General features: G+C 35.4%; 1 protein-coding gene across 3 annotated transcripts in view; it reads left to right on the forward strand.

Annotated features, from left to right (window-relative positions):
- The window catches only part of EPS15 (epidermal growth factor receptor pathway substrate 15), a 155,813-nt gene that overhangs the window by 118,223 nt on the left and 24,348 nt on the right, over positions 1-13,242 (forward strand). For all 3 annotated transcript variants that reach the window (XM_060625110.3, XM_078451914.2, XM_060625111.3), the window contains exon 21: positions 4,807-4,876. In XM_060625110.3, coding sequence (XP_060481093.2) covers positions 4,807-4,876 — 70 coding nt within the window. The remainder of the gene's footprint in view (positions 1-4,806; positions 4,877-13,242) is intronic.

Genomic DNA, 13,242 nt, shown 5'->3' on the forward strand with positions numbered 1-13,242 from the left:
AAAATCAAGTCCATCTTTCATAAGGCTCAAATATCCCCATTTAAATATCCCACTAGGGATATTTAAAATAAATGATTGGAAAGCCATAAACCAGTCTTCAATAAAGCTTTTCAGAAATGTGTGGTATGCATTATTGAAATAATGAAAATCAACCTAAAAACAACAGCATTGATCTTTTAGAAAACTAAAATTATTTATATTACTTTATAGACATATTTTATATATATTTTATAACACATTAATCTTGTAAAGAAATACAAATTCCCACTAAATGTCAGACTCTCTTGAGAACATATATACAAGTAACAGTCACTATTTAATAACCACATACTGTGATCCCAGTTCTTCTGTGTGCTATACATTCATTTTTTCTAATCATCAGCCTTGCAAAGTAGGTGTTGGTAGCCCTATTTTAACAATAAGGACACTGGAACTCAGAAGTAACCAAGGTCATACAGCTAAGTGCTTTATCATCTGGAGGCTTTAAAAACAAAATCTTTATATTATGGTTATTTAAACATACCCAAGATAGAGTAATATAATGAAATATTTTAATAAGCCTCCATGTATCCATCACCCAGATTCAATAATTATGAATGGTTTTGGAATTTTTTTTTTGTTTTTATTTTTAGTTTTTATTTGGAGGCTTATTTTTTTTAAGGATGATATTTCTTATCCAAAAGTAAAACAGACCCAAAAAGGAACAGTTGATTGACAGGCATTTGAAAAAAAAAATTGTGTCTCTTTAATTCTCTTAGATTAAGAATACTCCCTTAAAAGAGTAATTGATTCTTTTAAAGTAATAGATTTTGATATTCTTTAATTGTTTTCTTTCTGTACTGAGTAAAGAACTATTTGGCCAATAACTGGTATTTTCCATTGATGTAAAACTGAGCAAGTGCCTCTGTAACTGAATATTTGTGGTTTCCACAGGCTACTGGATACTGTGTTTTCCTATAACACTTAGTTTGCAATGTGGACCCATTTGCCAAATTCTTCTAAAATTGGCTGCAACCTGAATTTTTTTCCTTTTACCTTATTCTAGTCTCTTATTCACTCTTTTTTTATTTTTTTAAGTTTATTTATTTTATTTTGAGAGACAGAGCACAAGCAGGAGAGGGGCAGAGAGAGGAAGAGACAGAATCCCAAGTAGGCTCTGCACCATCAATCAGTACAGAGCCCAATGTGGGGCTTGAACTCATGAACTGTGAGATCATGACCTGAGCCAAGAGCAAGAGTCAGATGCTTAACCAACTGGGCCACCCTCTTATTCTCCACTCTTATCATTAAAGAACAAGAAAGCCAAAGCAGCTCTTCCTAACTTAAAAATAAAACAAGTTTCTCCTGTTCCTCCTGCCTGGTAAAATTTTTCCACTATTTGTTCTATTTACTTGTTCTCCTTCCTCCCCAGTTTTTGAAACTGACATTGCCCTTGCTGACTGCTCTTGATTTCTCCATTAAAAACAAAACAAAAAACCAAACTGGCAATATACTAATAGCTCTGTTTGTCTCATCTCTTCTCTGTGCCAGGTGTGGTGCTAAGCTCTTTTCCTGTGTTATTTCATTTCAGCTTCACAATAATCACATGAAGCTCAGGTTACCAGACTCATTTTTTTTTTTAATTAAAAAAAATTTTTTTTAATGTTTATTTTTGAGATGGAGAGAGAGAGACAGAGCACGAGCAGGGGAGGGGCAGAGAGAGAGGGAAACACAGAATCTGAAGCAGGCTCCAAGCTCTGGAAGCTGTCAGCACAGAGCCCGATGAGGGGCTTACACTCATGAACTGTGAGATCATGACCTGAGCTGAAGTCGGATGCAACCCACTGAGCCACCTAGGCACCGGCAGACTCATTTCTAGATAAAGTAAGTGAGGCTTAAAGAGGTTAAGTGATAGTAAGTTAGTAAGTGTTAGGACTGAATTCAGACCTTGGTCTATCTGACCAAAATCTAAGGTCTTCACCACGGTAGTCTAAGATTTAAACTTTATTCTTCCCAGCTACAGTGCCCTTGTGTTTTGTGATCTTCCTTCTTTTTTAAATAGGCCTCTATTATGTTTTCAGGTCTGAGTCTGTCCCCAAAAGTCTTTTCTATTCCCTCAAGGCTAGTCTCTGTTCTCAGAGGGACGGAATTTAAAAAACCAACCCAAACCAAATAGTTGCCATTCCTTACTGTCCTAGCTAGTGTATGGTAGCATTGTGTAGGTACTAAATGATATAGTCAGAGTGGAGGGGTAGATGAGTGATGCTTAAGAGAGAGAATTTCAATGATAATTTTGAAACATTAATTCTATAAAATCATGCCATCTGAATTTTAGTTATGAAATTACTTTTGTGTACTAAATTGCCTAATTATCACACTGAACCTAACATTTAGTGGCCTCTTATTCCTTCATGGGCTGCACAGTCCCTCCTGTTCCTCTTACTGTCTTAATGGTCTTTTATGTGGGGCACAGTGTGATGAAGTAATAGAAATTAAACCCAACACTCATGTAGGCCTGCTTTTTCTAATTCTCTCTGTGATGGCAAATAAATCTGTAAGCTTTTGTTAAAAATCAGGCCTGTTAGCATTTCCTTCCCTGAAAGTAAAGAGAAGAAGCAATAATAGTTGGTGACTTAGGTTACGTCAGTGACTATTTCTCACACTGGTATTTTGACTATTAAATTAGGAACCATGCAAAGTTATCTGGCTATATAGACCAGCTTAGTATTTTTCTTTGATTGCTCTTTTTTTTAATGTTTATTTATTTTGAGAGAGAGAGAGAGAGAGAGAGAGAATCCCAAGCCCGTTCTGTGTGGTCAGCACAGAGCCTGATGCAGAGCTCAATCTATGCACCGTGAGATCATGACCTGAGCTGAAATCAAGAGTTGGACACTTGAACCGACTGAGTAACCCAGGCTCCCCTTTGAATGCTCTTTATTCATTCAGCAAATATAATCAGAATATAAGCTAGTGTGATAGTTTTATAATAATATTATTGGCATCAGTTAAAATAAGTAGTCATCTTTAGTTCTAAAAGCTTCATTAATATTAACTACTTCTTTTTTTATTTTATTTTTTATTTTTAAAAATTTACATCCAAATTAGTTAGCATGTAGTGCAACAATGGTTTCAGGAGTAGATTCCTTAGTGCCCCTTACCCATTTAGCCCATCCCCCCTCCCACAACCCCTCCCGTAACCCTTGGTTTGTTCTCCATATTTATGAGTCTCTTCTGTTTTGTCCCCCTCCCTGTTTTTATATTATTTTATATTATATTTTTTATATTATTCCCTTATGTACATATGTTTTGTCTCTTAAAGTCCTCATATGAGTGAAGTCACATTATTTTTGTCTTTCTCTGACTATTTCACTTAGCATAATACCCTCCAGTTCCATCCATGTAGTTGCAAATGGCAAGATTTCATTCTTTTTGATTGCCGGGTAATACTCCATTGTGTGTATATATACCACTTTCTAATAGTAGTTTAAATGGGTTCTCTTTTATAAAGAGAGACTGTACTACAAGTCCTGGTTAGCAATACTTTTCTCTTTTCAAATACATTTGTTTTATTTGGAAATGTATCAATTGAGCTCTGCAATATTCTTTGACATTCAATTGTAATAACCAATTTCTTGATGATTAGAAATAGAGCCTGTAATACACATGACATGGATAGCCATGAGTCAGAGGAGATAAATGTTCCCAAACCCTTTTCATGCCCCTTTCATCTAACAGTCTGCTAAGGCTTTTGTTGGCTTCTTAACAAGAGCCTGGTGCCAGAAAGAGGAAGTTCAGTTAATTCTTCCTAAGTACATACTTTGTTTATGATTAAAAACTAAAATAAGTTAGGAAAACAGTTCTATAGCAGAAATCTCTGGCTTCTGGTAAAGTCCTCACTCTGTAGCCACTCACCCTTGTCACTTGGTCCAGATTCTTACCTGGCTATTGAAAGTAGAAGGATCTTTTTAGGAGTGCTCCTTCCTTCCCTTCCTCTGTTTCTCCCTCCTTTCTTCTCCCCCTTCCTCTGGACATGTGTACGTTCCTCTGATGGGACAAATGCTAGAATTATTTTTAGATAACAATTAGAAAGTAGAAATCTAGTATTTACTGATATTAAGTACTAGGATATTTAAGAGTTAGAATAGTATGCACCCTAAATGCAACATGTCATCCTGGAATAGAAGGATGTTAGTGGAAAAACTGGAAAAATCTAAATAAAATCTATAGCTTATAGTTTTGTTATCAGTGTTAATTCCTTAGTTTTAATAATGTAGTATGATTACATGTGATATTAATATTAGAGGAAGCTGAGTGAAGGATATATGGGAACTCTCTGTATTATCTTTACACTTGTTCTAGAAATCTAAAATTACCTCAAAATGAAAAGTTGTAATAGTGTGTATTTGTACCAGTAGCAAAACTATGAAGAAAAGAGATGAATGCCGCCAAAGTCAGGATGATAATAACCTCTACCGAGGAAGGATGGTATTGTGATTGGAGAGGGGCACATAAGACTTCTGAGGTGTTGGCAGTTTCTTAGAAGGTGATTACATAAGTGTTCATTTGCTATTTGTTTGTCAAGACATGCATGTTTCATATACCATTTTGAATGGATATTATATTATACAATAAAAGAAGATTAGAAAATGATGTTTATCATTCCAATTTAATTAGATTGCAAATCAATAAGGGGAAACATTTATTCCTAATGCCTTGTATTTCTTAACTAATTTAGAGTTTGTGAAGAATATTTTCCTTGGTGTGGCAATGAGGTTTCAGCTGTGAAACATTGCTTCTCATAGTCATGATTTTGTGTAATTTTTTTAGGTAGAAACATTGAAGCACAATGATCCTTTTGCTCCTGGTGGAACAGTTGTTGTTGCAGCAAGTGATTCAGGTAAGGAAATAATTGATCAGTTTCTTTGAACAGTAAATATTACCCTTTTCTTTAAGCTTCTTTTTTATTTGTTTCCAAATATATTTGTCCTATTTACTTACTTAAGGCTTTAAAATTACTGCATAGTTGGGGCGCCTGGGTGGCTCAGTCAGTTGGGTGTCCAACTTCGGCTTGGGTCATGATCTCACAGTTCGTGAGTTCGAGCCCCACGTCGGGCTCTCTGCTGACAGCTTGGAGCCTGGAGCCTGCTTCGGATTCTGTGTCTCCCTCTCTCTCTCTGCCCTACCCCTGCTTGCTCTCTGTCTCTCAAAACTGAATAAACATTAAAAAAATTTTTTTTTAAATTACTGCATAGAGCCAATTGTAATCTACTAATAATAATGGCAAATGTTGGCGTATCACTTTCTACTTTTCTTATTCATTTATCTCATTTATTATTCATGTTAAAGATCTTACTGGAAGGGATTGGGAGATACAGGCTTCCAGTTATGGAATGAATGAGTCATAGGAATAAAAGGTGTACAGCATGGGGAATATAGTCAATGCTATTATAATAGTGTTGTGCAGTGACAGATGGTAGCTACACTCATGGTGAGCATAGCATGACATATAAATTTGTCAAATCACTGTGTGGTACACCTGAAACTAATGTAACATTGTATGTCAGCTATACTTTATTGAAAAAAAAAAATCTTGCTAGAAAATGTACTCTAGCCAGTAAAACCAATAAAATTTTTTTTTGCTTTATAAAAGGCAGTGTTGTTTGGCATTTTCTAAGTCAGTAACGACTCTAATGGATCTTGGCCTAAATTTAAAAACTAGTTGCTTCCAGTAGGTAATGGTAATAGCTTTACAAATAATGGATAGATTCTTTTAATAATACAGAGAAAAGCTAAATGTTATTCTAGCATCCGGTCTTTATGCTTTATTTATGGTATCTAATTTTCAATTTATCCTTTTAAGTAATATTTCCATTTTGAAGACCAGGAAACTGAGGACCAGAACTTTAAGTAACTTGATCAAAATTGTATAGTTTACTAGATTTGAACCAGGTGAAGCCAAGATTCAAACCAAAGTCCGGTTTGTCTAAAAGCTTCTGCAACTAAGTAACACTGCTTCTTTCTCACTATTCATTAAAAAATAAAACAGACCATCTATTGTGTAGGAGAGCAGGAAATTAGAGGGAAGTGGATGCAAACATGTAAATTCCTCAAGTTACCATGCTAAAATAGATTTCCTTATTTTTCCAGATGAATATAGGGTGAGTTATTCAGTACACAAATTTGCTGATGTGACAAGTTGAGGATTATGAGCATAGAGAAAAATTAGTAGAAATGCCTTCACAATTTGGATTTCTTGTACGAATTATAACAATATGAAATTTAGCAGTGTGTGTTGTTTTCAGGTTGGAAATTAACTTCCAACACGAGTAACAAAAAGGAATATAATAGGCAGATATGTAGAAAACAAGATTTAATGTAGTGCTGGGTATTGATTTAAGCCAAAGCTTAGAATAGCAGCAAATAAGATTTCTAAAAGGCTTATTGAAGTAACAGTGGTTAAGTTAATATCTTTTAAAAATACATGTGCATTTTTTAGACTCTCATTATTAAACTGATGAATTAATATATTGTTAAGGATATTGTATGATTAGAAAGGAAGACCTAAGAAAATAAAATGAAAGGTTAATATATTTATACAGGTGACCCTTGAGCGATATGGGGGTTGGGGACATTGACCTCCCTCCCATGCAGGTGCAAATCCTCATATAACTTTTGATCCCCCAAAACCTTTACTAATAGCCTACTGTTGACTAGCAGCCTTACCAATGACATAAGCAGTCAATTAACAAATATTTTGTATGTTATATGTATCCTTACAATAAAGTAAGCTAGAGAAAAGAAAGTGTTATTGAGAAAATCATAAAGAAAATACATTGACAGTACTATATTGCATTTATTGAGAAAAATCTGCATATAACACACTTCAAGGGTCAACTGTAATTAACTCTTGATTGAAATGGTAAGTGCCATGGAAGTTCATCAAAACTGTAAAAATTTAAAGGAAAGGGAGATCACCTCCAATCAGGGTAAATCATGAATGATTTCAAAGCAGAAGGTGGCTTTTGTGGTATGCCTTGAAAGAATGGGTTAGAATTTTAGTTAAGTGTATATGGAAATAGAGTAAATGAAGCAAAGAGAGCAACATGAGCAAGGAAGGGAGGCAGGACTTACAGGGCATGTTCAAGGAAAACCAGGTGTTTTGATAAAGCTTATTTATAGATAGAAGAACCATCAGGTTAAGGCTGGTGTAGTAGATTGCAGGCTTACTGTGGGTGTCTATTGCCTTTGTTTCTAGTTCCTAACTAATTTTATGTAAAGTGTTAGAATAAATGACTATAATAGCCTGAGAGGGAACTACCATTCATTGTTGTTAATCATTTTAATAACATACCATTTATTGTGCTCTTGCACAGTCTCAGTACTACATGGGCTAGCTGTTTTCCAATACCTGGTCTCATTTAAATCTCACAGCAACTACATGAGGTAATTGGTATTATGTTTATTGTGCAGACAAGGAAAATCAAAACATGGAGAGATGAAACTGTTTCACAAGGTTAAAGAAGAGTAATGAATGGACCCACGTTCAAATGAGGTCTCTGGTTTCCCATTGACCTCTTGGGTCATTCCTTCTGTCTCCTTTGCTGATTCTTCCTCTCTTCTCCAACTTCTTCATGTTTTATTACTCTAGGTCTTAGACTCTGGACCTCTTTCTTCTCTATCTGTATTCCCTTGGGGACCTTATCTGATTTCTTGGCTTCACATACCATATATGTGCTCATTTATATCTCGAGCCACATCTTTTTTCCTGAACTCTAAACTCATATATCCAACTACCTTCTGATATCTGTATTTGAATATCTGATAGGTATAGCTAACACATATGTCTGCCACTGAACACCTAGTCTTCCTCTCCCAACCTGCTTCTCTTACAACTTGTTCCATCTCAGTTCATGGTAATTTCATCTTTAATGTTGCTAAGACCTAAAACCTTAGCATCATCCTTGGTTCTTCTTCTCTTATGTTATCCATAATCTGCCAAGAGATCTTACTGGCTCTACCTCCAGATTATATCCAGCAAAAGATTTACAATGGCCTATACCTTTCTAACAGTATCTCTTACCATTATTCCCTTTACTCACTCTGCTCCAACCACACTGGCTCTCTTGCTGTTGCTGAAACAACAGGCCAGTTTCTTAGGCCCTTAGCTGTTCCCTATTTCTGGGATGATCTTTGTCCATATATTCACTTGATTTGCTACATTACCTTAACAAATCTTTGCCAAAATGTCCCCTTGTCAGTGGGGCATATTCTGGCCCTATTTAACATTTATGAGTTCCACACCTAGCCTAACATTCCTCCCTTACTATTCTCTACTCTTTATTTTTTCATTATGGCTTACTACTTTCTAGCATACTAAATAAGTTACTTTGTTTTTCTCTATCTTTCTCCTCCTCCTGCCGCTAGATTTTAAGTCCCAGGGAATTTGGATCTTTGTATTCACTGGTGTGTCCTAAGAACTTTAAACCATACCTGAGCACATAATATGACTGAATGAATGGGTGAATCAATTACTCTTCCTACAGAACATATAGGATGGGAATAGGGGGTGGTGGGGGTTGTTTAACAATTTTGTCCTGATAGTGGGTTTTTTAACATTGTGTTAAGATATACATAACATTTACTATTTTAACCATTTTTAAGTATATAGTTCATTGGTGCAAGTATTACAGCCATCCATTTCCAGAACTTGTTCATCTTTCAGAACTGAAACTCTGTATCTGTTGAATAAGAACTCTTCATTAGCCTCTCCCATTAGCCCCTGGCAACCACCATTTATTTTCTGTGTTTATGAATTTGACTCCTCTGCATACCTCATAAATGGAATCATACAGTGTCTGTTATTTTGTGACTGGCTTATTTCACATATCATTATATCCTCAAGATTCATCCATATTATAGTGTGTATCAGAATTTCTTCCCTTTTTAAGACCGAATAATATTCTTTTATATATATGTACCACATTTAGTTTATCTATTTATCCATCAGTAGATACTTGGGTTGTTTTCCATGTCAGCCGTACCATTTTACATTCACACCAGCAGTGTACAAGAGTTCCAATTTCTTTATATCCTTGTCAACACTTACTGCTTTCTGGTTTTTGATAATAGCCACCAAATGGGTATAAAGTGGCATCTCATTGATTTAATTTGTACTTCCCTAATGATTATGATATTGAGCATCTATTCATATACTTATTGGCCATTTGCTTATCTTCTTTGGAGAAATGTCTATTCAAGTACTTTGCCATTTTCTCAATCAGTTGTTTGCTTTTTTGTTGTTGAGTGGTAGGATTTATTTACTCTGGATATTAACCCCTTCTGAAACATATGATTTACAAATATTTTCTCTCATTCCATGTGTTGCCTTTTCATTCTTTTGATACTGTTTGTTGGTGCATAAAACTAATTTTATTTAGTATAGTCCAGTTTATCCACTTTTAATTTTTTTGCCCATGCTTTTAGTGGTGTGTCCTAAGAACTTTAAACCATGCCTGAGCACATAATATGTGCACATAAACATTTCAAGAAAGTATAGCTAAATCCAGTGTCATGAAGATTTTCCCTATGTTTTCTTCTAAGAGTTTTATAGTTTTAGGTCTTACATTAGGTCTTTGATACATTTTGAGTAAATTTTTTGTATTTGTTGTAGTAAGGTAAGGTAAGAGTCCAACTTCATTCTTTTGGCATGAATACTCAACTTTCCCAGTGCCATTTGTTGAAAGGACTTGGCCTTTCCCCATTGAGTGGTCTTGGCATCTTTGTAGAAAATCTTTTGAATATATGTGCAAGAGTGTATTTCTGGGTTCTCTCTTCTATATCATTGGTCTAAATGTCTGTCTTAATGCCAGTACCACACTGCTTGATTACTGTAACTTTGTAGTAAGTTTTGAAATCAGGAAGTTTGATACCTGTAACTTTGTTATTCTTTTTCAAGATTGTTTTGGCTGTATAGGTTCCCTTGAGATTCCATGTGAATTTTAGGATGAATTCTCTATTTATGTGAAAAATATCATTGGGGTTTTGATAGAGATCGCTTTGAATCTGTAGATTGCTTTGGATAGTATTAACATGTTAACAATATGAAGTTTTCCAACCCATGAAGTTTTCCAACCCATAAAGTGGCCTGTCTTTCTATTTATTTGTATGCTTCATTTCTTTCAGAATGTTTCATAGTTGTCAGCATACATGCCTTCCTTAGTTAATTTTTGAGTATTTAATTCTTTTTTATGCTATTATAAATGAAATTGTTTTCTTAATTTCTTTTTCAGATTGTTCATTGTTAGTACATAGAAATGCTACTGATCTTGTGCGTTGATTTAGTATCCTGCTTTGCTGAATTCATTTATTGCAAACAGGTTTTTTTTTGTGTGTGTATGGGTTTTCTACATGTGAGGTCATATTGTCTGCAACAGAGATAATTTTACTTCTTCCTTTCCAATTTGGATGCCTTTTTCTTTTCCTTGCCTAATTGCTCTGACTAGGACTTCTATGATGAATTGGAGTGGTGAAAAGTGGGCATCCTTGGCTTGTTACTGATTTTAGAGAAAAAAAATCTCAGTCTTTCACCATTGAATATGATGTTCACTGTTTGCTTTTCATATATGGCCTTTACGATGTTGAAATAGTTTTCTTCTTTTCCTAGTTTGCCAAGTGTTATTTTTATCATGAGAGGATGTTGAATTTTGTCAGATGCTGTTTCTGCATCAATTAAGAGGATCATGTGGAGTCTTTTCCTTCATTCTGTTAATGGAGTGTATTTTATTGATTGATTTTCATGTTGAACCATCCTTACATACAAAGGAGAACCTGTATCCTGTTAGCCTGCTGTTAGCATGCTGTTAGCATGCTGCTTATGTGTTGATTTGAATAAGGATCTTAGAACCAAAAACTCTTTTGAGTTGAGTAGGCTACCTATTAGTGGTATCTGGGGCTGAGACCTTACACAGACCCAAAAGTATCAGAGGTTTGAACTTTCTTTTACTTTTTTTCTTAACAGCTATACACAAGGTCATCCAAAGTTCGTTTTTGCATCTTCCTCATTTAATCTTTTCCGTGGTTATAGAGACAGGTACTATTCTTTCTCATGTTAAGGATGAGGAAAATGAAACATAGGTTAGGCGGTTTGCCGAAGGCTGCATTACTTGTTGCAGTGTCCAATCCATGTCTTATATCAGAGCTCATGCTATTAGCCACTTTGTTATGGTGCTTCTGCCTTATCTTCTCATCCAATTCTCACAGTATAAAAATGGCAGTAAGGTTATTCACAGATTTTTTTCTCTCTCTCAAACTTAACATTGCTGACTTTGTTAGAACTGGAAGGAATCATAGACCTGCTATAGGCCAGAGTTTTCATATTATTTTTCACAAAACTAGTTTCCAGGTAGGTCTTCAGAGAGTTGGCAGATTCTTGTTTCATATTTTTTAAATGTCTTTGAATTTGTAAAAATATATATGCATTCATATATGTTACAAACCACATTGACATACTGTAGTACATTGGTGTTTTAAAGTACTATCAGGTTAACTGGTTTTTATGCAAACCTCTGGATATAAATTATTTTCAACTACTCTGAGATTGCAAGGCTCTTGTTTTAAAATGTATATAACTACTTCTTTGGATGAATTGTTTTTCAGATAGAGCAACCAAAACCAACTACAGAAATAAGTTCAACTCCTGACTTTAAACATTTCTGTTGATCAAAATTGCTTCATGTTTTCACTGTCATCATAAGTAAATATTATAAATTTGTACATAAAATGATTTTAGAGTTTTTTTTTTTAAGTTTATTTATTTATTTTGAGAGAGGGAGCACTCCTGAGTCCTCATGAATGGGGAAGGAGCAGAGAGAAAGGGAGAGAGAGAATCCCAAGCAGGCTCCCCACTGTCAGCACAGAGCTCCACGCGGGGCTCAAACTCACAAACCGTGAGATCATGACCTTAGCCAAAATCAAGAGTCAGATGCTTAACTGACTAAGCCACCCAGAGTTAATTTTTAAAATCCTATTTACTTGTTCCATATATTGGCATTTCATCTATGATTTGAACACTGTTATCTAGCCTCATTTCCTAAAAATGGAAGGAAAAACTGAGCCCCAGGGCTACATATCAGTTTGTTTCTCAGTCCATTTCCGCTGATTTTCCTCTGTGTTATCCTGCCTCTTTATCTACAATGTAAGTGAAAAAAATAAATCCTTGGAACCCAAAATTTGATAAAGGGTACTGAGAGCATAGGGGAAACAATCAAATGAAAAATGTTAAGAAATTAATACATATTAGTAAGAAATTTGTAGAAGATCCATAAAAGACTCTTGGTGGAGAAAATTCCAGACTTCAACTCCTATTTCAACAACAACAACAAAAATTAGGAAAGAAGTGGGTTATTTAATCACAAGCAGTAACTTTGGAATTTATCAAGTATAGCAGCTTTTTTTTTTCAGTATATGAAATTTATTGTCAAATTGGTTTCCATACAACACCCAGTGCTCATCCCAAAAGGTGCCCTCCTCAATACCCATCACCCATCCTCCCCTCCCTCCTACCCCCCATCAACTCTCAGTTTGTTCTCAGTTTTTATTTTTTATTTTTTTTCAATATATGACATTTATTGTCAAATTGGTTTCCATACAACACCCAGTACCCATCCCAAAAGGTGCCCTCCTCAATACCCATCACCCACCCTCCCCTCCCTCCCACCCCCCATCAACCCTCAGTTTGTTCTCAGTTTTTAACAGTCTCTTATGCTTTGGCTCTCTCCCACTCTAACCTCTTTTTTTTTTTTTTCCTTCCCCTCCCCCATGGGTTTCTGTTAAGTTTCTCAGGATCCACATAAGAGTGACACCATATGGTATCTGTCTTTCTCTGTATGGCTTATTTCACTTAGCATCACACTCTCAGTTCCATCCACGTTGCTACAAAAGGCCATATTTCATTCTTTCTCATTGCCACGTAGTATTCCATTGTGTATATAAGCCACAATTTCTTTATCCATTCATCAGTTGATGGACATTTAGGCTCTTTCCATAATTTGGCTATTGTTGAGAGTGCTGCTATAAACATTGGGGTACAAGTGCCCCTATGCATCAGCACTCCTGTATCCCTTGGGTAAATTCCTAGCAGTGCTATTGGCTGGGTCATGGGGTAGATCTATTTTTAATTTTCTGAGGAACCTCCACACTGCTTTCCAGAGCGGCTGCACCAATTTGCAATCCCACCAACAGTGCAAGAGGGTTCCCATTTCTCCA

This window comes from Panthera onca, chromosome C1 (genome assembly GCF_046562875.1).
Source record: "Panthera onca isolate mPanOnc1 chromosome C1, mPanOnc1 haplotype 2, whole genome shotgun sequence".
NCBI lineage: Eukaryota > Metazoa > Chordata > Mammalia > Carnivora > Felidae > Panthera > Panthera onca.